At 42.0% G+C, this 25,594-nt stretch overlaps 1 protein-coding gene across 1 annotated transcript in view; it reads left to right on the top strand.

The window, feature by feature from the left end:
* The window catches only part of NEB (nebulin), a 172,543-nt gene that overhangs the window by 143,411 nt on the left and 3,538 nt on the right, over positions 1-25,594 (top strand). The window contains exons 127-139 of the mRNA XM_034786087.1: positions 162-266; positions 1,136-1,228; positions 3,041-3,133; positions 7,157-7,249; positions 8,444-8,536; positions 9,163-9,255; positions 9,735-9,827; positions 12,324-12,416; positions 13,059-13,151; positions 14,154-14,261; positions 14,589-14,772; positions 18,388-18,480; positions 19,831-19,980. Coding sequence (XP_034641978.1) covers positions 162-266; positions 1,136-1,228; positions 3,041-3,133; positions 7,157-7,249; positions 8,444-8,536; positions 9,163-9,255; positions 9,735-9,827; positions 12,324-12,416; positions 13,059-13,151; positions 14,154-14,261; positions 14,589-14,772; positions 18,388-18,480; positions 19,831-19,980 — 1,384 coding nt within the window. The remainder of the gene's footprint in view (positions 1-161; positions 267-1,135; positions 1,229-3,040; positions 3,134-7,156; positions 7,250-8,443; positions 8,537-9,162; positions 9,256-9,734; positions 9,828-12,323; positions 12,417-13,058; positions 13,152-14,153; positions 14,262-14,588; positions 14,773-18,387; positions 18,481-19,830; positions 19,981-25,594) is intronic.

Genomic DNA, 25,594 nt, shown 5'->3' with positions numbered 1-25,594 from the left:
CACCACATGTGACGATGTTTAAATGTCTCCTCAGAATATATCCTTGACAAATCTTTTATTTTCTATCTTTAAAAAAAAGAAAGCTTTTAAAAAGACAAGAGTAATCTCTTATGGACTAGAGTTGATATCCCAACCACATTTTTCTTTTCTTTTTTTAATAGCTTCAGTACCAGTGGGATGTAAAGAACAGTAAAGGAAAAGTTACAGTGGTACAAGATACACCAGAAATACTGCGTGTTAAAGAAAACCAAAAGAATTTCAGCTCGGTATATTTATTTTACACCTTTTCAATGCTAACTCAAATAATCAATTTTAATATTTTAAAAACACTTTTTAGACCTTTTTCTTGTATACACTTATGTCCATGTGTAGCCTTACTGACTTCGGTGGAGCTATTTATACTTCAAATTAAGCATGTGCATGAAAATTTGCAGCATCAGGTCTTTAGTGTTTCATACTAATTTTACACTTATTTTAGTTAGCTGACTTTTACTACCTCTCATATCTGTTGCTGCTTGCCCAAACTTCTCACTCACTTTCTGTTTTTTGACAGTTAAGCTATCCTATGTGCAGTATTATTAGTGTTCACCCTTATTTTGTCATGTGGCCATCTAGTGCTGTGAGTTTGTAGTATAACAATCTTGATGTGATGCAAATGTCATCTTTTAACAGTAAATCAACTATGTCTGTCCTGATTTGTTTCTCATTTCACATGATTTATCTTAAGGAGTTAAGTATTTCTCTTGTGTCATGTTCACATTGGTCACATTGCACATTTAACAACAGAAGTCTGTCCAAACTCTGGAGAGTGATACATTTCAGTCTTAAACTAAATGCTACAAAATGGAATACTATTATCCATAAAATGTGCTACTGCAAATAAAAATGATCCAAACCCTTTGTTTCCACAAGGGTCACTGCTTGTAGTAAGGAGGGACTCTTCAAGGTAGGCAAAATAAATTTTACTGACCTTATTTTGCACCTGTTACAGATAGAGCTCAGAATTGGCTCAGAGCCTGTACCTTTGTATATTAGTTTGGCCCACCCACTCTCAGATGTTTTGTAGTCACTCTCTAGGAGGGACAATATTGTGTTTTCTGTGCTTAACTTTGTTGTCTTGGTTCTGAATATTAAGATTTTATATAAAGAAGATATTGGAACAGGAACAGCTATTGAAAAGACACCTGAGATGCAGAGAATTAAACGAACCCAGGACGCGATTAGCACGGTACAAAACAATGGATTTCTAACACTCTACCTGTGCTAATACAACTCAAATAATTTCCTCTTCCTCACTCGTTTCCTTATCCGGTGCTAACAGCAGTTTTGGAATTACTTTTGAAATTAAGGGTTATCTTAGAGTCTTTGCCTATTACCATTTGTCAAAAAATAGTTTCCTAACAAGCTTTAAAAAGTTTTATTTTCTTATGTCCTTATTTGTGGTAGCTCTTACTAGGAAAATCTTTTTAATGATTAACAATATGCTAATTATAATATTTTTCTAAAACATGGAAGCTCTCGTTCTAATTATAATCTCTCCCCAAACGTGTAATTTAACACATTTTTATATCAAGTTTACTTTGCATAAAAGTTTTAATATTCTAAAGTATGAATAAGGATTTATTTATGCACGTTGGCAAATGCAATGTTAAGTATTTAGCCTACATATAGTTTATGCTTTGAATGCTGATGTCATATTAGGGCAAGAGATACTAAAGCTTGCCTCTTTATTAAAACGTTTGCTTGATGATGGTGAGAGAAATTTGTTCGGGAGAAAGTTGTTTTTGCATCTTGTAAAAAAAGGAGACAAAACTGATTTTTTTAAAATAGACCTTTGTATGCAGCCTCACCCATGTTGGATAGTATATGTCTCATAAATCCAAAACTTGAACACCTACATTCATATAGAAAGCAAGTAGCAAGGTGACAGGTCTGTTCAGTATATTTAGATTTATGTTAAAAATCAATTTCAGTCTACAGTATTATAAAACAGAGCTATTAATGGTAGCTTAAACTGTAGCTGAGATTCCCTCTGCTTACAGCTTTACTGTGAAAAGGACTAGAATACTTTAAAAGTAGATACCTGCTTTTAAACTGGATGGCTGTATTGGTCAAAAGTGCAGAGACATCTCTGGTCCTATTGAAATGAATGGGATCTGCAGGTTCTCAAAATCTTTGGAAATCAAGCTAATTCTGTTGGGGTAGCTAAATATGGATTTAGGTGCCTAACTTTAGGCACTTAGACTAAGATTTTCAAGTGACTAGCAATTTTGACAATTCATTTTTTTTTTTTTTTTTTTGGTGCCTAAGTGATACATCTCAAATTAGGCCCAAATTTTAGCAGTCATGTGATCAGCACTTTCAAAATACCATGCTCTCTTGAGGTGTCTCAAGTTGGATGCCCAAATGTTGGGCTCAGGTTTGAACATTTTACTTTAAGAAGCTAAGATTGTCTGCCTCTTTACTCTGGGTTCAATTATTGGTTGATTAGTTTTTGATGCCACGGCAACTCTGGCTTTTTTAAAGACTTGAGAGCCAAAAGATTCAGCATCTGTGCCCTAGAGAAACCCTCTGCTCCTGTCTATTACATTAGAATTTATTGAAATTTGGGTCTCAGAAGGAGATGGCTCCCTATGAAGGGAAGATAAGATTTCTTTATGGACAACTGAACTTCATTGAATACACTTGTTTAAAGATGACCAAGGTCATCTCACTTATGGCAAAAACAGGTCCCCAGGGGAGAAGGATGCATGTCTGAACCCACTGCATGTCCTAGCCTTTTCTCTAATTCCCATTGCATTGTATGCGGCCCGTTTACCTTTAGACACACTGAGATGGCTTAAGGAAGCCTGATAATGCAGATCAGTTTTGGCAGAATCTTCCTTGAAGACTGTCCTTCCACATGGGTGTATGTAACGCTTTAAGTTTCAATAAGTTTTAAATGACCGGTTTCTTTGTTCTATCATGTAATTGGGTACCATATGTATATGTTTAATGAGCTTTAAGTATTTTTGTTTTTTGAATGTATGTGACTTTGCAGATTAAATATAAGGAAAGTATTGGAAAAGGAATTCCAATTTCTGATCTTCCCGAAGTGAAACGTGTGAAGGAGGCACAGAAGCACATCAGCTCGGTAGTGGCTGATATTTTTTGCACTCATCTGTGTGACCTGCACAGTCATAACACTATGCTTGCATTACTAAATAGTCCTCCTTTCCTTTCTAATAAATACTATCATTTCCAACTAGGACTTTCAGGGAGGTGTATGCCCTTTGCAGAGCTCAAGCTTTAGTGTCCATTAGCATTAATGGCTTTTGCCTGTTGAAAGGAGAATGTACCTCTCAATCTTTATGATGAGCACCAGCAGGGCACTAGAATTCAATTTTCTTCACTACTCAAGCTTGGAGCTTGATAAACTAAGCCACTTAGCTGATTTAATTCTAAATATGTGGTTAAGAACAAAAAATGGTCAGGTAGTTTCTTAAACAATTCTGCAGTGTTGTGAATGGTTGGAGGGAAATCTCACTAAAAGTATCTGGAGCCATATTAATTGTCACAAAATCCAGTTACAGTTCTGAGTATAAACAGCATCTTGGCCTTCTTTGTTACTCTGTTGTTAAAGAGTCGATTTTTAGGTGACATTCCTCTTAACTTCAGTGAGAGCATTGAATGTAGACTCATGAGCAGATGTGGTCCTTTGCTTATTGGTACCTCAGTTATTCATTATAAAAGAATTCTCTTGAGTGATGGCAAAGTCCTTATAAGTAAGTGTAAATAACCTTTAAGTAATAACTTTTCCTTTCCTGTCCTCTGTCCCATCTTTTCCCTCTGAGCTCCCTCTGATACTAATTGATTTTTACGGTTCAGTTTTGCATAATCTGGTTATATTTTCAAACTACACTGGTGTTTGCTAACCTTGGATTTACCTCATCTCATGCTTTCAATGCCTTATTTACCATATATTCTAACCGTTTTCTGGTTTTGGTGGCATACTGAAGGCATATAACACAGAATGTACATCCATTTTAGTGATTTACAAGTTATATCTCTAACATAATTGTAGTTCTGGTTCTTATGATCAGACTTCGGACTGAAGCATTTTATATGCAATTTCCTTTCATGAAAATGCAAGCAATTATTTGATCAAATAATTACAAATGAAGACGAATCTAACTGTATGAGAGCTGAAATTCAGATGCGCTTTCTCGTCAGAAAACTAAAACGAAATGGAGGCACTTGAGTATTATTAATACTTAAGACACAGAGATAGGATAAATCTTGAAAGGGGACTTCATGTGAAGTGGAGCCACATTGTCTCTATACAGTGCTTTCAAAATGTACTACACAGCCCTCTAAGAATTTTAGCCATATGTTGACACTATACCATAAAATATCTATCTCTGAAAATGTTAATTACGGGAAAAATAGCACATGGGAATTTTCAAAACCAGATCAATGTGGTTTTTTTAAAGAACTGCAACAATTTTAGACCCCAAATCAGCTATGTATTTAAGCATGTGTGTAACTTTAAGTGGGCAATCCCATTGACTTCAGTATGTTCATGTACTTAAAATTAGATGCCTGTCCAACTACTTTGTTGAACCAGGGCCTTAAAAACACAGACCTGCAGCCAAAATAAAATGTGCACATATTTACATGTAATCCAAACAAACTACATATCCAGCTTCACTTAGGTTTCTGTGAAAAGTGAGCAGTCTTCTCATCACCTCTGTGGGTGCTTATGTTCTTTCTGCAGGTGTTGTACAAAGAGGACCTCGGGACAGGAATCCCAACACCTATGACTCCAGAGATAGAAAGAGTCAGACGCAATCAAGAACACATTAGCACGGTATTTCTCAAAGAAATAAAACAACTCATCCTTTCACAATAACATCCTAACAACCATTCTTTGTTTCTTCAATTATTTAAAAGAAAACTACCAACATGAAATATTTAACTCATCTCCTGCCATTCCCATTGTGTTTTTAACCTTTTGAGTGATTTACAATTTTATATAAAATTTTTATATACAAAAAGCACAAAAAGCAGTGAAATTAACATGGCATTTTCCCTCTGCAAGTTTTTTTAATTTTAACTCACCAGCTTCTGAGTATTTATGGAATAATCAACCACCATGCATCTGCCTTTAGTATTCACCTCTAGAAGTGTGGAATAGTCAATACTATTATTAAACACTGTTCACCACATAGCCAGACTTAATAACCTTGCCTGGTTTGAGTACTTTTTTGGATACTTTCTTGTACCTCACAGGTGTTGTACAAGGAGGGCTTGGGGACTGGGATCCCAACACCTGTCACTCCAGAGATGGAGAGAGTCAAACGCAATCAAGAGATCGTTAGCTCGGTATTTCCAAAAGAAAACAACAATCCCGTTAACTCCTCCATATTAAATTTCTTCCTTTAACCCTTCACAGGGCTTTGAATCACAGCCCTTTTTTTTTAAAACTGAACCACTAAACCTGTCACCATCCTAGTATAGTATTTTAATTTTCCATCCCAGTCTAACTTAGTTATAAATAGTTCCTTCACTGAAATTTTAACCATATTTACTCTACCATATTTCCCCCACTGAAAAACATGTGATGTTCAGAGTGGATTCCCATCCTCTTCCTCAATAACACAGTAGATGTTTCTAACAGCCTTTGGCATCACCATGTTAGTGCAGTGCAAATGTAAAATAAAACCTAACCTTTCTTTAAAGCAATAGAATGTAATTAGAACATGACATGTCTTTCTTTTGTTGTTGCCATGTTGGATGCTTTTCTTGTATCCTACAGGTCTTTGTAAACAGACCCGGGGCAGCATTGCTGTCGTTCCAGAGAGGAAGAGAATTACATACATAATGAAGATTTATTATAGTACTCACAATCCCCTAGGATAAACTCTTCTGGTCCTAATACATTCCATTTGAATTGCCATCTACAATTCATGAATTTTACGTCATGATGCTTTTTTATTATTAACTTTTTTGTGTCCCTGTTTATATGGGGGGAGGTTTGAATTCATTTTACACCTACTCAAACACCATAGTTTTGAAATTCTGTCCTGACTTCAGATTCTTATGCCGCTTAGGAGAATACAATGTAGTTACACTTTTTGATACATGTACTTACCACAAGCTACTCTGATCTCATTTAAACTGGTACAAGTCTGGAGATATCCATTAAAATCAATTAAATCACTCCAGATTTACAATGAAGCAAATTAAATCAGAATCTGGCCCACTTGTGCCTTCATATTTCCCCACGCATCTCTTATTAATGGGAATTGTGGGTGCATAGCTGAGGTCACAAATACTGCATAATCATCAATATTAGTTAATTTTCCCTTTAACTTTTCCTAGTTTGGGGGTCAGGATTGATATAGAAAAATCTGGATTCTTGATGCTTAACATGTACATGATGTTAAGTGGACATTTGTTGACCTGCTTCTTCTTTTTCTTTGACACTTCCTCGTTGCCACACAGGTGTTGTACAAGGAGGGCTTGGGGACTGGGACCCCAACACCTGTCACTCCAGAGATGGAGAGAGTCAAACGCAATCAAGAAAACTTTAGCTCGGTATTTTTTAAAAAGAAAATAGCTACCTTTAACACCATTTCGGATGAACTTTTAAAAATTTATAAAAGTTCAACCCTTTTCCTTTCCTGTAATCAACTTATAAAAATAAGATCATCCTCTTTCCAATTTTCAGTAATTACTACTTATTTCTTTTTTTTTTTGTACTTTTTATGAGTTATGTAATTCTGAGGAACTCCTAACCACCATTTCCACCCCTCTATTTTCCAAACCTCTGTTTAACTTTTAAAAAACTAGAACTATTTTGAAGTTTTAATATAGCACTAGGTTTTTAATTAGCCTCAATCCCTTTTTTTCCCCACTGTAGTGCACGTAAAAAATAAGACATGGTATTTCTGCAAGTCTAAAGAATTCTATCCGAGTTGATCACAATTCCTGTATAACACTGATCTTAGCTGGCTTATTCATTAATACTTCCTGCTTTTTTGGTGCAGAGTGGATTTGGTAGACATAAAAATTGTATTCCTTATGATCAACACTTACCCTCGTCAAGTGGAGTATTACTGACCTTTTAAAAAAAAAAAAATTTTTTTTTTAACACGTCCTTGTTACTCAACAGGTGTTGTACAAAGAGAACCTGGGGACAGGAATTCCAACACCTGTCACACCAGAGATTGAGAGAGTCAAACGCAATCAAGAAAACTTTAGCTCGGTATTTTACCAAATGAAAAAAGTTTCCTTTAACTCATTTTTAAATGTTTTAACCTTTACCAAAATAACTGTACTGCTATCCTTTCCCTGTAATCAACTTATACTGATAAAACCATCCTTTCCCCCATCTTTTTCTGCAGTTCCCAGTGATTGATACCTTATTCCTATTCATGTTTTATGGTTTAGATAATCCTGAACGTTGCTATCTATTTTTTTTTTTTTAATAACAGGCTTTTAAAAAAAAATTACCTCAATCCTTGATTTTTTTTTTCTGGTTTAATGCACATATCAATTAAGACATGTTTGGCCAAAACCTCAGCTGATATAAATCTGTATAATTTCAGTGTAACTACACCAATTTAGACTGCTGAGAGTCTGTCTCAGTATTTCTGCAAGGGCTAAAGAAGCATTTAGTTAGTATTTAGAGCAGACTGCTTCTTTTCTGTCATGTCAGATGCCTTTTGTCCCATCCTTCCTATCTCTCATGGTGCAAACACTCTCAGTTGAATCCTTATCTGTGTAAACTGGCATACCTTCATTTGAAGCTCTGGTCCTATGGGTCAAAATTGCCAGCATAGGTGCATTTCTTAGAGAGAGAGAGAGAGAGAGAGAGAGAGAGAAATTTCACGTGCAGTCAGACAGCAATGTTAAATAAGTATTTCTCAAGTACCATTCCCAGATGCACTCTTTATAATGTAATCCCTGTGCCCTTTTCAGAATAAGGCAGCAAGATTCCTTAATCTTAACTCTGGCACCATTTTATTGATTTTTTTTTTATGACAACTCCTCATTGCACATGTTATACAAAGAGAATTTAGGGAAGGAACATCAATCTCTCTCTCTCTCCAGAAACACAGGGTCAAATACAATCAAGAAAATGTTATTTCATTATTTATGAAAAATCCTTTCATTCCTTTTTAAGCAACATTTTTATCCTCTAAAATAGCCTTCAAACCTAGATATTTCATGTGATCCACATATAAAAAACCTTCTTTCCATCAAAATTGATCACAATGTATTGTATATTACACTGACTCTACAGCTTTTATTTCATTAATTTGTCTTGCTTTTAGTTCGGGGTGGCTGTGAAAAAATTGTATCCCACACACTTATCCCTTTCTGCCAGCACACGAGATATTATTGACTCTTGCTTTTTTTCTTTTTCTTTTTGGGCTATTTCCATGTTACCCCACAGGTGTTGTACAAAGAGAATCTGGGGACAGGAACCCCGACACCTGTCACTCCAGAGATGGAGAGAGTCAAACGCAATCAAGAAAACTTTAGCTCGGTATTTTTGAAAGACAAAAGTTTCCTTTAACTCCATTTAAAATGCACATTTTAATCTTTATAAAGAAAACAAAAACCACACACCCTATCCCTTTCATGTAATTAACTTATACCAATAAGACCATCCTCTTTCCATCATTTTACTGCAATTTTACAGTGACTGTTACTTAATCTTCTTCCTAACTTTACTATTTGTATGAACCTCAGTAATGTTAACCACTTTACTCCTTGTTCAAGCCTTTTTTTTTTTTTTGTCCTGTTGGATATTTTTAAAAATCTCTATTGTATCTGTCACTCACCATGCAAGGAACATGGGTCAGAATCTCTAATAGAATAGAGTGAGAGCCAGTCATAAAACTTTCTCATGTAATCAGATTACGTTTTTGATCTGTGTTTGCCAAGAAAACCATTCTCTGGTGGATTCAATATATATTCCACAATAAGACATTAGAATTATCTGGTCTTGAACCCATACTCCTTGCACAGCCAAAACTTTCATGGCATTCAGCCAGTATAGAAAAGCAGAATCAGACCAACCAGACTTAATACCTGACATAATGTGGCACTTTATTAATTGTTGCTTTTCTGATTTTTTTATTTTTTTTTGGATGCTTCATTACCACACAGGTGTTGTACAAAGAGAACTTGGGGACTGGAACCCCCTTACCTGTCACTCCAGAGATTGAGAGGGTCAAACGCAATCAAGAAAACTTTAGCTCGGTATTTCTGATAAGCGAAAAGTTCCCTTTAACTCTGTTTCAAAATGAACTTTTTTAACAAATGACACTGACCTCCCATTATTTTAACCTATTTTTGTTTTGATGTTGTTGCTTTTTAAAACATTTTTAATGCCACATTTCTAATCTTGAGAACTTTTAACCATTTGCCCTTCTTCACTTTTCAATCTTTATTTTCTCTGAAACTTTTACGTTAATTTTTTTTTTTACCACCACCCATTTTCGTAACAGCCTTAACTACTGCTTTTTTGTGGTCTTGTTAAAACACAATATTTGTTCAAAGAATTCTTTTGTGGTTAAAACGCAATGTTAGATCTGTATTTCCCCAGATGCATTCTTTTAAAAATGTAACACCTAAGTCTTACACATGAAAAGATAGAACATGCCCTAGGGTTCCAACTTGTAAACAAATGGAGTTTTATTTATTGCTGCTTTCTATGGCTGCTTTCTTATGTCTCACAGGTGTTGTACAAAGAAAATGTAGGGAAAGCTACCCCAACACCAGTCACTCCAGAGATGGAGAGAGTCAAACGCAATCAAGAACACATTAGCTCGGTATTTTTAGCAGGAAAAACACTCTTTTTAAGATCTGAACTGTTTAACCTAACACTAGAGGTTTTAACAATCCATGCTTTCTAACTTTAAAATGGATGTGAATTCACCTCTTGGCATAAAATTCCTACCTTTTACACTTATAAATAAGCTACAGAGTCTCATCTTTAATCCTTTGGTACTAGGATTTTATTAGAACAACAATTTAATTGACATTCTTTTTTCAATAAATGGGGGGGAGGGGCGGGTTGTTTTGTTTTTGTTTAACCCTTCCAGACTCCTTATTCTACTAAGCTATTTTGCTTTCATGCAGTGCTGATTCCTTAATGGAGCCATTCCTACAGCCAATTAGATCAATCACAAAGCACTTATTGATTTTACTGGAAACAGGAATGGGCCCCAAAAAGTAACCCTTTCTAAATGTGATAATTCAGAAGCTCTTGTTTTTATTGTCATTGCCTTTTTATGATTTTTGGATACTCCTTTGTATCATGTAGGTTTTGTACAAAGAACACGTGGGGAAAGCGACCCCAACACCAGTCACTCCAGAGATGGAGAGAGTCAAACGCAATCAAGAACACATTAGCTCGGTACCTATAAAATAAACAGTTTTTCCCCCTTTGCTCCTATTTTTTAATAAAATAACACTAACATATTTCAGAAAGGCTTTTTTAGCTTAAAACGTTAGATATGGCTCTGTTTGCATAATAATTTCTTTTGCTCCTAAAAATAAACCTAGCTTTAGTGTTAACAGTCTGCTCCTGGAATTTTAAGATTGTTTTATAACCTAGCTCTGTGACTGTAGGGCTCTATCCAGATATTAACAGTCTCTGTGGCTGCTGGCCTATACGAGCTCAACAGTACTTCCTCCCTATTGTTCCACTGAATCCAGTTAGGAACTGACCTGGTGACATGCTCTAGACCTCTGGGAGTTGGAAGTAGTTGACAGTATCTAGGGCCTTGGCTACACTTGTGAGTTACAGCACAATAAAGCCTCCCAGAGTGCTGTACCTCACTCCCCGTCCACACTGGCAAGGCACGTACAGTGCTGTATCTCCCTGCCTACAGCGCTGCTGGTACTCCACCTCCCCGAGAGGAATAACGTTTACTGCGCCTTGGCTACAACTCCCGGGTGTCAGTGTGAACGAGGAGTTAATTTACTGCGCTGTGATAATCCCCTTATCAAGTGGACACTCTTCTCATTGTTGTGATCGGCTGCAGGAATGCGGAAGTGCCGTTTCAAAGCTCTGTTTCAGAGAGAAAAAGCAAACATTTTGCTGTTTGCTTTGAGTGAGTGAGTGAGTGAGAGAGAAGCAGGAGGGTCTGAATGTACAAGATAGCGTGCTGACACACACTCAGCACTCCAAAAACCCACTCGCTCTCCCCCCACACTCCCTGTCACACGCCACCCCACCCCCCTTTTGTAAAGCACGTTGCAACCATTTGAATGCTGGGATAGCTGCCCATAATGCACTGCTCCCAATGCAGCTGCAAATGTGGCCACGACAGTGCTGGCAGCTGGCAGTGTGGATAGACTGCAGCGCTTTCCCTACTCAGCTGTACAAAGGCGGGTTTAACTCACAGTGCTGTACAGCTGCAAGTGTAGCCATACACTAGGAAACATTGAGAACCACATGGGCTTAAACATTAGGGCGTGATCCAGCTCCCATTATAATCAGTGGGAGTCTTTCCATTGCCTTAACTGGAATTGCACAACTGTACAACCTGCCCCTTTTAAGGGATGAAGTCTCATATTGCCATATACAGCAGTCAGGGTCCTGGGAGTGATGCAGTGAGATTTACAGAACATCTGCCCCTGGAGTTGGTTTTTAATTTGGCTGACTGGTGTCAATCAGCCAGAGAAATAAATATCTCTGGCTGAGAGCTTCAAAACAGAGACAGAGAGAGAAGAATCCTTTCCAAATGGTGATTTAGTGGAGAAAGTAGTAAGAAGGGATGTCTTCACTGGGGAAACCCCCAACCACCCACAGTGATCATACCCTGGCAGCTGTGAGAAGGTTCAGTCAATGGAGTCTCATTTGGGTTGGGATTCAGATTACAACCAGTTCAGGTGGTTGAGAACTGAAAAGCCTCTTACCAGCTGCCCCTCCTACAGCAATTCCTCCTCCAATCCTAATCTTAAGGTTTGCATAATACATGAAGACAGTGATGTGGTGCATGGGAGTTAGGGACTCATTTTTCAGGTCTCCTGGAGCAACCTCTTTCTTGACTAGGTCTGCCCAAGGCACAGACAACTTCCGAGAGCTTGTGCATCCTGCAGTACCATAAATGTTTGCAGCTGGATAGAGCCCTTCTATTTTAATATGAAAACTTCATTTTTAATTCTTTTTTTCCAGTTTTTTTTTTTTCTTGCTCTTCCACATCCTTGTCCCTTTAGCTGTTTGGCATTCATGCAGTGCTGTGTAACATAACAAGTCATGATTTTTTTAATTTGATAAGTAACTTGTTTTTTCTGGATACGTCTTTTGTATCCCGTAGGTATTATACAAAGAAAACTTGGGGCGAGCAACCCCAACACCTGTTACTCCAGAGATGGAGAGAGTCAAACGCAATCAAGAAAACATTAGCTCGGTATTGTCTTGAGAAAATAAAATGTGATGTGACAGTGCATTTTTAAAAAATACCTTTCATCTGACTAGTTTTGTTTCTCCCCCACATTTTTAAATGTAATTTTAATTGGCTTTTTAAAATTACAAGCATTGATTTTAACAACATTTAAAATATTTTTTCCAGAGGGATTTTTCCTATTAACACAATAAACTTTACTATTACAAAAGTAATAGTTTTAAAAAATTCACTTGTACATTTTTTGTGATTTTTGGATACTTCTTTGTAACCTGTAGGTTGCTTACAAAGAAAACGTAGGGAAAGCAACGCCGACACCTGTCACTCCAGAGATGGAGAGAGTCAAACGGAATCAAGAAAACATTAGCTTGGTATTGAAAGGAACAACCTTATATTAAAAAAATAACAAGCCTCAAAAACTTTGTTCTGCTTCTAATTTTACCCCAATTTTCTCAACTTGCCTTTTTTTTCCTTTTGAAATAATTATTTTACTTTTTGCATAATGAAATAACGTTTTAACTGCTTTACTTCTTGATATCCTTTTATCCATGCAGTGAGAGTATGATTAAACAATAACACAATTTACACCATGATTCATCAACAATTGTCTAGTCTTTGACTTCTGGACACTTTTTTTGTGTGCTATAGGTGTTGTACAAAGAGCACATGGGAAAAGGAACTCCGACACCTATCACTCCAGAGATGGAGAGAGCTAAACGCAATCAAGAAAACATTAGCTCGGTATTTGCTAGGACAAATAAATAAGCTACAAAATAACATTTTAACATTATAAATCATTTAGTCCTTTCCTCATTCAACTTTAAAACATCTAAATATTAACTTCCTTACCTAGTTTTGAAGTTTTAAAATGATACTAAAATATAACTCTAATTCCTGGAGTTTTCTATTCCTTGTTTTAACTGGCTCTCTATTTTCATCCGATTCCTTGTTTTACATAACAATTTGACTTCAAATAACAAATGTAACCATCTAAATTCCTGGTAATAGCCTCTGTGTTTAAAGTGCATATATGGTATGTGATGCATAATGGACATTCTTCAGCATTATGGGTATTTTCTGTTAGTAACTTGTGTTCTACATAAAAAATGTTCATTCCTACAGGCAGTAACGCCCCCCATAAGCTGTTACTCAAGACAGCAGAGACTTGTCGTGCCCTCTCCTGGCAAATGCTTATGCATGCAGATAGTTTCACTGAACCTATATGGCCCTCATCAACACAGTATTTGAGATCCTAATTCCCCTTCCCCCCATGTAATTGAATATTAGAAGGATAAAATGGGCCTAATTATTTTCTCCACTACTCACTGATAACTCTATGAAGTCAATGAGTTGAATGTCAATAAATGAGAACAGAATATGGCCCAAAAAACTCTCTAAGGTTTGGCTCTGGCCTTTGTTTACCAAGGCAGCAATTTTTTTACATACTCATCTAACAGAATTAATCAGGCTTTCATCACTACTTTGCCTTTAAAAGACTTTAGCGATCAGAGTAAAAGATCTTTTACTTAGTGAAAAGAAAGTTTGAGGCATGTTCTTATACCATGCCTCTCAAAAGCCAGTGCTACCCATGTCTCAATAACTAAACTAGCATGGTGGCCTAGAGGCTCTCTCCAGCATGTCCTCATTCATTTTGTCTCATCTCGTCACTCCTGTGCAAAATGTCTCTGAGAATTCAGAGCCAGCGTACTGACCCACATTCACTCCCTGTTTCTCATTTGTTAGGTCCTCTATTCAGATAGTTTCCGGAAACAAGTGCAAGGCAAAGCAGCCTATGTATTGGATACCCCCGAAATGAGGCGCGTACGAGAGACCCAGCGACACATCTCTACAGTAAGGCTTCCTTTTTTTTAGAAGGTTAGCAAGTGATGTAATCAAAATTTAACTCAGTTCTTGAGCGATCAGAGTTGTCACGTCATGGATAATGTGTCTATGGTGATTCTGGTTGCCATATTTAAATAGCAAAAGCCAAACTGAATTTATCCCTTATAGACTCCACAAGGGATACATATTTGGGACTTCCGTGTCTCTTGGATTTCAGAAGTCAGAGATGCCAATGCACATCTTTACTAGCTATTAATTCAAGGCAAGCAGAAATACCAAGAGTAGCTACTCTACAGAGCAATGGACATGTCTTTTTTTTTTTTTTTTTAATTGTAGGTGAAATACCATGAAGATTTTGAAAAACACAAAGGCAGCTTCACACCTGTGGTTACTGACCCCATTACAGAGCGTGTGAAAAAGAACATGCAGGACTTCAGTGATATTCACTACAGGGGCATTCAAAGAAAGGTTGTAGAAATGGAGCGAAAACGAGTGGACCAGGATCAAGAGACAATCACAGGTATTCAGCACTCACACTGCATAGCAGTACTGAGAGCATTTCTTCTGCCCTGTGTAAAACTCAACATGGTCATGAAAATGTACCATCCTAAGCACTTTTCACAGATTCCAAGACCCGAAGGGACCATTGTGATCATCTAGACTGATCTCCTGTATAACACAGGCCATGGAACACCTTCAAAATAATTAATAGAACAGTCTAAGAGGAAAAACATACAATTTACCCAGCCAGCTGCTCCTGGGACCCTCTGTGGGGGAGGGGAGGCTTATGTCAGGGTGTCCCCCTCCCCCTTGCCATGTACCCCTTCTCCACAGAGCCAGGGAGGGGGACAGGGCTCAGGAGCAGGAGAGCTCAGCTGCCATGGTCTGAGCCTTCTGGTGTGAGTGCCTTAAAGAGATAGCACATGGTCTCTCAGACTCCCCCAGCAGCCAGCACACTCGCACAATCTGTGTGTCTCTCCCTCTCTCAAACACACACACACACACACATACAGTCTCTGTGTCTCACACATACTGTCTCTCTTTCACAAACACACACTTTCACACTCACATCCCAACACATTCTTGTGGCGGTGGTGTTACTAGTTGGTGCTTCCTGCAATGCACATATATGCGCTGTAATTTTGTTCTTTCAAAGTGCTGTTATTTTAGTTTTTTGACTGGTCTATGCATTTCATAATTTTATTTCTCTCTTATGCTTAAATTTAATTCATTGAGTAGTGAATTCTAAAATGCCTAACCTGGCCTGACTGAAGTAATTATCCCTATGGTAACTTTACCAAAAAAAAAAAAAATTTTTTTTTGTTTCTGTTGGTGGTGTACATCCATCCACACATTACACTGCTCTACAGCCAAAATGCTTCTGAAATAAATGTAGTCAAACTTTACTAATTCTGGGTCACTGAGAACGAAAATGATGCTTAAAATTGTTGATTGGCTCTAGTTTTCAAGATATGCTATTGGGTCACTATATACGACCCTTGACTTGGGAATGGCGGATGATAAGTGAGTTATAAAGGGAAGGGATCACAATTTAAACCAGAAATGACTAAAATACAGCTTTGACTGGATCTATGACTGGGTTTGGACAGTACTTGCTTTTTAGGCAAAACAATGAATGATGCAATCTGAAGCTGGTATTGCATCATACATGATATGAATTGCATCATGTTATTCCTAGAAGTCATGGATGATGCAATCATAACGAAGCTTACATCACTCTGCTGAACAAATTGCCCTATATCAGCTCTAGAAATCATACAGTGTCGTGCTCTCTTATTTGTCAGTGTTTGATTTTGCAAAGGGACACATTTCTGTTTAGCCAAAGTGAGCAGAGATGCCTCGTACTTGTGTGAACTGTGCAGATAACTTATGCTATGTTTGTGGTGAAGTGACTTTTGCATCACAAAAGCGCAGTATAACCACTATGGTTAAGAAAGCCTATCACCTTTATTTTGGCTGCAAAATTGGAGATCAGGACAAGAGGTGGGCCCCATCCATATGCTGCAACACTTGTGCAACAAAGCTTCGCCAGTGGTTGAACAGGAAAAGGAAATCTATGCCTTTTGCAGTGCCAATGATTTGGAGAGAGCCAACAGATCATACTAGCAATTGTTACTTCTGCATGGTACCTCCAGTTGGGAAAGGTGTGTCAAAGAAGAAAAAGTGGACTGTGCATTATCCAAACATTCCATCAGCTATATGCCCAGTACCCCACGGAGAAGGACTGCCGGTTCCTCATGCACCAGAATCATTCTCACTTGAGTCAGACGAGGAAGAGGATGAAACTTGTGGTCCTGAACCATCAATGTCACAGGACCCACATTTTCTCCCATCCTCCTCCTCCTCTGAACCACCAAGAGTAAGGCAGAGCTGTTGGGCTCCAGACTACGGCAGTGGAATCTCCTGGCAGGTGATGTTAGGGTTTCCATGTTCCGTGACCATCAAAAGGATCTTGTCCCATTCTTCTTCATGGAAGGTGATCTTGTAGCCTGCAACAACTCGAGGGTGTGATGGCAGCCCTCAACATCATTCACGATCCAGATGAGTGGAGACTGTTCATTGATTCATCGAAGATGAGTCTTAAAGCTGTTTTACTGCATAATGGCAATGGGTCTGATGAAGAACTTTGTCAAGGCCATTGACAAAACACAAGCAGCTTTCAAGTACCTCCATGGAAAATTTCCAAGGTTAAGTGAAGCTAAGATAAAGGAAGGTGTCTTTGTTGGTTCTCAGATTCGTGAACTTCTTCGAGATGATGCATTTGACCATGCACTGCGTGGCAAGGAAAAGACGGCATGGAAAGCTTTCCAGTTAGTGGCAATAAATTTTCTTTGAAACAACAAGGCAGACAACTACAGATTGTTGGTGGAAAACCTCCTCAAGGCATACAAAAGCCTTGATTGCAATAGGTCACTGAAGATACATTTTTTGCACTCTCAACTAGATTTTTTTTCCACCGAACTGCGGAGCAGTGAGCGACGAGCACGGCGAGCGATTTCACCAGGACATTGCAACAATGGAGAAACGCTATCAGGGCAAATGGAGCCCATCAATGCTTGCAGACTATTGCTGGACAGTGACAAGAGATGCTCCATTTAATGAATACAGGGGACAAGCCAAGAAGCGCCGAGTAGACACTGAATAGAACTAAACTATGTACATAATAGTTTTTTGCCTTTTGTTTCATAATAAATTTTATTTATATAACTCTTCTGCTGATTTTTAAAGTGTTACGTAAACAGGACAGGTGAAATATTATCATGTAACGCAACCATAAACACCTGAAAAGACCTAGGTTTACAATTTATGATTAAAACTCTACTATCTACACAATATACATAGACATAAAATGTAAACACTTAAATATCTTAGAAACAGAAGCCAATCAGTTGTTTTAATTGTCATATTTGAATTCAGCACATCAAAATACATAATAAATAGCACATTTTATCTCTGAAGCAGACGACTTCTCAAAAATTGTAGACCAGTGTTATTGGTGAACATAAAATTAATTCTGCACATGGATAGAAAAAATTAGAGGGAACACTACTTATGTCTAGTCTGAATTTGTCTAGTTTTAACTTCCAGCTGTTGGATCATGTTAGATCAGTTTGATTCATTAGTCAGCGTTACTTTGAGCTATTTTAGTTACTCTTCAATTTAAATGTTGTGAAGCTCTCTTCAATGGGCAATATTAGCTACACATCATGCAATCTAGAAACCTACTGTTTGATCCAGGTCTTTCTAAATTTAACATAAAAAGATCATAATTCATATTGATTTAAAATATTGTTTTAATTTCTTTCTAAGCACAGATGGACATATCCTTGCAGATCCTGGAGACGCGGTTGGCAAATCTGTTACTGTACAATGGCATCACTTGACAGAGTAATAAGGAAATGGGCCTTGCACAATTATCTGGTCTGTGTTACAGCCAGATTTGAGAAGTATAGTTTTAAGTTCTCTTCAAACTTCTCTTATGGCCTTCAAACATATTCAGCTCCAAAAGACAAAATTACTGCGTATAGGAACGTCTTATGTTCCTATTCTTTTCCTATTCAAGATGTAAGTGGACTTTTGGATAGTTGGTAAAAACAGTACATTTCTCTTTCAGGTCTTCGTGTGTGGCGTACTAATCCTGGATCAGTCTTTGACTATGACCCAGCAGAAGACAACATTCAGTCTAGAAGCTTGCACTTGATTTCTGGTGTGTCCCACAATAGCTGCCGTTGACCAGATGTTCTATTCAACACAGTGTGTGGTCAAATGTGTTGTTACTTGAAATGTATGTTTTTAGATACACAAGGACAGGTCAACTCTCTATCTACTATCCAATGAAGATTGAATTCCATCAGCAGGTTAAGGAATACAACCGAATAGATTTCCATGTTGACTTCTGGAAGCACTTTATTCAATATGGCTAGGATTTTCAAACCCACCTAGGGCCCAACGTCCCACTGAAAGATAACAGGACTTGCCTTTGAAAATCCCAGCCTACATGGCTATATGTTTAAACTTATCTACTTGTACGTATAGTTAACTGGATATTTGATATTGCTACTCTTCAGAAAACACATATTATTCAACCTCAAGTATATACATGTATATTATGCCTTTAACACAGATGCATTGGATTGTCTACTGCTGGCTTAAATCACTGTATTATAGGTTGCTTATCAAATGTGCATCTTTCATCACTTATCTAAAATGAAATGGATGCAGAGTTGTTAGTCTTTTTTCTTACTCCCTTTCATTTTTAGAGAAAAGCTCTGTACTGCAAACACCAATAAGAAAAATGTTCAGCAATCTTGACCCAGCTTTGTGTTACTTGGGTGGGGGCAGAAGTTGATTTATGAATACATATTGCATCCTCTGTGTTTTGGAAAATTCCAATCTAGTAAGAGTGACAACCAAAAGGGAGTTGTGTTCAGCTTCAGGTTTCATTAATGTTTATAAATGGCCCTGCTAATTTTTACTTATGTTAATAACTTAACTGAGACCAAGTGCTTTTAAAATATCACATTTTGCTTATTCCAAAGAAAGTGATAGTTAAATGTTGGCAATGTAGGTACCATCCAACCAGATACAGAAAAGGGAACATGAAGAAAAGTAGAGCACCTGCCCTCTAACTAGAGGGTGCAGCAGGAGAGAATGTTGGAAAACAGAATAAAAATATTGCTCTTTGTATTTAAAAAAAAAAAAAAAAAAAAAAAAAAATTAGGAACATCACAATTGTGCCTATTAGGTTACAATTCTATCATGAAGTCCCCAGTGCCCCTTCAGTAGCACTGCAGCTGTATGTGTAGTTAAGAGTCCCTAATTCTGTGGTTTCTCCATTAGCTTTCTAAGCAACAGTAATATTTAGAATGTAAGTAACTTTTGCTTAGCTGCTTATATCTACCATGCCAGATTCTCTCCAGCTTACTGTATACCAACATAACTGCACTGATGTCAATAGTAATGCACTTTTAGAGAAAAATATGGCCTTTAGTAACAGCGTACCACCGAGGTAAATAGGTCCAGGCACTCAATCTGGTTTCTGCTTGTTCTCCTCCAGTCCAAGCCCAGCGCCGCAGCCGGGAGCAATCCCGCTCTGCCAGTGCATTAAGCCTCAGCGCTGGGGATGAGAAATCTGAGCATTCAGAAGGCGCTGATCACCACCTGTCTTATTACAGCAATGGAGGCCTCTTCACCACAACTACAACAGGTAGGAAGGGAACAAAATCTTGGAAGATCTCAGGATAAAAAAAAGACTTCGGTAGCCCAGTCTCACTTCTCCTTTGCATTTTGTAAGACAGCTCCCTACCTCATTCTCACTAGTGCTTCATCTAACCTACAAGTAAATGTCAATAAAGCTATGGATGGTGTTAACCATTAGGACATTATCTAATTCTGAGGTATTTAACAACATAGGGACAGGCCAGTTTTTAATGGCTAAAGCACCACCAAAGTGGGACAACAGGGGCCTTGCCTGGAGAAAGGAAGACGTTCTAGTTGGACTATACTGGGACACTTGCCTGCTGCAAGTCCTGATGACTAACTCACCTATACCAAGAACTCTTTCTCCCTAAGCCTGTACTTCTCACATGTCATATCTCACTCTCTTGCTGTCCCGGAAGCAGCAGGGGAGGAGGTGGCATATGTTGGCTGAATGGACTGTGGGAGGGAGAAACTGACACACAGCTTACGATATGGAAGCATGGGGTCAATGATGGAGAAAGTCTCTCTGTCCCCTTTTGGGGGTATGGGCTCTCTTCCAGCATTCTGTAGGAAGGGGATGGCTGGGGAAAATGGGGGGGATTATATGAGTGGGAAGAGATGTTGAACTCCTACTAAGGAACTTTTGGCTCACATCCCTCAACTTTAAAACCTCAGGGAAAGGTATTACAGTGTGCCACTGCAGTACTTCAGAGGTGGTTAAAGCAATAGTACTAAGAGTTGGGACTCCTGGGTTCTTCTTCAAGTGATTGCTCCTGTGTATTCCACAATAGGTGTGCATGCTCGCCACATGCACCGGTGCCGGAAGTTTTTCCCTTAGCAGTATCCGTAGCCGGGGAGCCCCGCGGTGACCCCTGGAGTGGCGCCTGTATATTGCGCTATAAGGGGAGCCACGGGCTCCTCCCACCCTCAGTTCCTCTTGCTCCCAGTGAAGGTAGTCAGAACTTTGCGCTTCAGCTTCGCTGCAGCCCTTCTTCTCTAGTGGTACCGTTCGTCAGATCGTTCTCAGTATTAGCTTGGGCTTGGGGCATGCCCTGCGCCCTAGGCTTCAAGTTGTGCGACTCCTGTCGCCGTTCTATGCCCAGGAGCGACCCTCACGCTGAGCATCTTCGCTGCCTGGGTGAGACTCATATTAGCAACCGTTGCAAGATCTGTAGTTTGTTCAAACCAAAAACTAAAAAGGAGAGGGACTTCAGACTTCGAGCTCTCCTGATGGAGTAGGCGTCAGCACCGACACCAGTGCGCAGATCAGACTCGGCACTGGCCGCCGCGTCGTCGGTATGTAGCGAGGCCCCCTCGACGCCGCTCTCCCTCCAGGAAGCAAGGGAAGGGCCCGGCTTTGCAGCGATGCCACGATAAGGACAAGGAGGAGGCTGGTCCCGCGCTGGACAGCCCTCGGTCCCCCCCGGGCTTAAGACCTCCAGCTCGTGGAGCGGAGCAGCCCAGTATGCCATCGACCCAGACATCCCCAGTACGGATGCCGTCGATGCCGGAGGCGGTGCAGGTGACAAAGGACATTGTCTTTGCCCATGCCGAGCTTGCAGCTGAGTACAGCCCCCAGGTCTCAAGGCAAGCCCCCGTTAGGTGCCCGTCAGACCTCTTCAGTGAGCTGCAGCTCCTGCTCCGGGGATCGCTCCCCGCACCGCTCGACGCGCAGCGCTGCTCTTCGGGTGACTCCCGGCCACCGTCAATACCACCCTGACCCTTTGACCCGCCGTTGAGATGGGAATCGCGGGCCCCCTCTACGCCGCCCGCCAGCGAGCGCAGGCACCGTGAGAGGCGCCGGGAACGCTCCCCGGAGCCGACCTAGATGCGGCGGACATCGTCGTTTGCGCTCCAGCTCCCGCTCGATCAGACGCCGCGCCAGAGACTCCCCACGTGGTACCCCAGCGTCAAGGCACCTGGCTTCGTACCGCTGTCACAGGTACCGAAGCAGTTCGTCGAGGGGGTACCGTTCCTCATCATCGAGGCCCAGATCGTGAGGGAGACGTCGCTACAGGCACCGTTCCCATCGCACCCGTGGCACCAAACGCTCTTTGGCCACCTTGGCCTTGGCACCCCTCTTCCCGTCCTCGGGCCGTGCTGCCCCACCAGGACACGTTGTGCCATCGGGTACCCAGCAAGGTCAATGGCACGGTACCCCGTGGCAAGGACAAAGGTGCCAGTGGGCACCGTGGCAGCAGGTACCGGCCCAGCCCGGGGCCCGTTCGGTCACCAGAGAGTCCCAGGCTCCATCGGCCTCGTCGGGCCATCCACGGGATAAGTCGACGGGCCAAGACTCGGCGGACCCGCGACCGGACTCCGACCTGGGTCTCGACGCCCCGGCACTGATCGCGGTGCCCGGCTCCGCGTGTGCCGCGTCTCTGGCACCGGATGACGCCATTGTGGCATCTCCGCTTTTGGTCCTGCAGGAGGATTTTAAGGCACACCAGGACTTGCTGACGTGGGTGGCATCCAGCCTTCAGCTACAAGCCGAGATGGAGGAACCGTCTGATTCCCTCTTCAACGTTTTATCTCCCTCGGTACCAGGCCGTGTGGCCCTGCCACTCCACCAAGGTGTTGCCAACATCACCAGTTCGCTGTGGCAAACTCCCGCCTCCTTGGCTCCAATCTCCAAGAAGGCTGAGAGAAAGTACTTTGTGCTGGCGAAGGGTCACGAATACCTTTATTCCCACCCGGCACCTAACTCACTTGTGGTTGAGTCGGTGAACCACAGGGAGCGCCAAGGCCAACCCGCGCCCACCCTCTGCCCACTCATCTCCTTTGGCAGAAAGATTTATTCGTTAGCTAGTTTTCAGCTGAGAGTAGCCAACCACCAGGCCTTACTCAGCAGGTATGACTTTAACCTGTGGGAGTCCTTGCCTAAGTTCGAGCCCCTTCCCCCAGACAAGGACAGGAAGGACTTCAGGGTTCTGGTGGAAGAGGGGTTGGCAGCAGCTAAGGCAGCCCTGCAGGTGGCGTCAGATGCGGCTGATACAGTGGCTCACTCCATGGCTTCCGCAATCTCCATGCGCCGGGCATCATGGCTCCTGTTATCGGGTCTGTCGATGGAGGCCCAATCTCTGATGCAGGACCTCCCGTTCGATGGCAAGGCGCTCTTTGCGGACCAGACGGACGTCAGGCTGCATGGGATGAAAGACTCCTGCACCACTCTGCAGACCTTGGGCCTCTACGTCCCTCCGGTGAAGGACAAGGCCAAATTGCTCCCGGCAGCTAAACCTGCTAGGAGCAGATACGAGCCCCCATATAAAAGGCCTAGAGACCAGAGTCCCGCTCTACCCAGCAGCCTGGTCTCCCCAAGGACAAGAGGCAGGGAAAGCAACCCCCCGACCAATGAAGTTTGTGTTCTGCAACTGATTGTCTGCCTTCCTCAGGGCTGGGTCCTGCATAATGTTGGACCAGTGGGTCCTCAGTACTATTTCCAAGGGATTCATTCTGCAGTTCACTTCTCCCCCGCCAAACTACCCACCCCCCATCATGGTCCTGGGGGATCCCGAGCATGCCTGCCTCCTAGACCAGGAGGTGGATCAACTACTCAGCCTCGGGGTGGTGGAACGCATCCAGACACAGTTTCAGGGCAAGGGTTTTTACTCCCGTTACTTCCTGATCCCCAAGGCAAAAGGGGGTCTCAGACCCATCCTGGACCTGCGCGACCTGAACAGGTTTCTAACCCGTTCCAAGTTCCGTATAGCGTCCCTGGCTTCTATTATCCCCTCCCTAGACCCGGGGAAGTGGTATGCTGCCCTGGACCTCTATGATGCTTATTTCCATGTCCACATTTTCGAGGGGCACAGAGGCTTTCTCAGATTTGTGGTCGGGACGGGGCACTACCGGTTTGCGGTCCTCCCCTTTGGCCTGTCCCCAGCCCCCAAGGTGTTCACGAGATGCATGGCAGTGGTGGCGGCATACCTCAGGAAACAGGGGCTACAAATCTTTCCTTACCTGGACGACTGGCTCCTTAAGGGCGAGTCTCATCAACAGGTGGAGTTCCACATGCGGCTACTCCTGGCCACCTGCAAAAACCTAGGCCTGATCCTGAACGAGGCCAAATCTACGCTAGTGCCAGTCCAGCGCATAGAGTTCATTGGGGCTCTCCTAGATTCCTCCAAGGCTACGGCCTCTCTTCCCCTGGACAGGTTTGAGACCCTAAGGGATCTCATTATCTTGGTCTCCACGTTCCTGGTGACCACAGCCAGGGCATGCCTCCGGTTCCTGGGACACATTGCGGCCTGCACATACGTGGTTCGCCATGCCAGACTCTGGATGAGGCCCCTCCAACGCCGGCTAGCCTCCCAGTTCTCCCAAGCCCGGGATGGCCTGGACAAGATCCTCTCAATCCCGTCCCCGGTATTAGCTTCCCTTCAGTGGTGGTCCCTCCCGAGCAATATCCTACAAGGGGTTCCCTTCAGGGAGGCCAACCCATCCATAGACCTGATGGCCGATGCTTCGGACCTAGGCTGGGGAGCCCACATGGGAGACGTGCAGACCATGGGGACATAGTCACCCCCGGACTTGTCCACATAAATGTCAGGGAACTCAGGGCGATATGACTGGCATGTAGGGCATTTCTCACGCACCTCTGTGGCAGGGTAGTCAGAGTCCTCATGGACAATACTGCCGCCATATCAAGGAGCAAGGCAGGACTCGTTCCCTAGCCCTCTGCTGGGAAGCCCTGGCCTTATGGAAGTTCTGTATAGCCCACGATATCTCCCTGAGGGCGGCTCATCTCCCGGGCGTCTGCAATATGCAAGCAGACTGTGTCAGTAGGGTCTGCTCCACTCGGAGGTCACCCACAGGATTTTCCTAGAGTGGGGAGCGCCCCAGATCGACCTGTTTGCTACCCGCCAGAACTGGTGCTGCCCACAGTTCTGCTCCAGGGGAGGGGTGGAGAATGGCACGCTCTCCAACGCATTTCTCATGAGCTGCTCAGGCCAGCTCCTATATGCCTCCCCCTCATCGCCAAGGTCCTGGAGAAAGTAAAGGTGGACAAGGCGAGGGTCATTCTCATAGCCCCAGTGTGGCCCTGCCCACACTCGTACGGGCCCCTCCTACGTCTCTTGGCAGCCTCCCCCAAGGACGCTACCGCTCCGCCCGGACCTCCTCTCCCAAGATGGAGGATGCCTCCTCCATCCCAACCTGGCCATGTTCCACCTGACAGCGTGGCTGCTCCGTGGCTAAACAAGTATTCGGAGCAGGTTAGGCGAGTCCTCCTGGAAAGCTGTCCATGCGTTGGATGTACGTGGCAAAGTGGTCCAGATTTGCCAGGTGGGTGAGCAAGGGGGGAGCTTCCGCCGCTCCTCTCCAGTTCATCCTGGACTACCTTTTGTCCCTTAGGACCCATGGTCTGGCACCAGCCTCAGTCAGGGTACAGCTCGCAGCCATATCGGTTTTTCACCCACCAGTGCAAGGGCACTCGGTCTTTTCCCACCCTATGACCTCTTGCTTCCTGAAGGGCCTAGTCCATTCGTTCCCATATGCTAGACCCCCCGTGCCACAATGGGACCTCAACCTGGTCTTGTCACGTCTCACGGGGCCCCCCTTTGAACCACTAGCCATGTGTTCCTGGTCACACCTCTCATGGAAGGTGGCCTTCCTTGTGGCAA

The sequence above is a fragment of the Trachemys scripta genome, chromosome 11 (genome assembly GCF_013100865.1).
Source record: "Trachemys scripta elegans isolate TJP31775 chromosome 11, CAS_Tse_1.0, whole genome shotgun sequence".
In the NCBI taxonomy this organism is placed as follows: domain Eukaryota; kingdom Metazoa; phylum Chordata; order Testudines; family Emydidae; genus Trachemys; species Trachemys scripta.
Note: the sequence above shows the minus strand (reverse complement) of the source record. Positions and strands in the feature narration are given on the sequence as shown.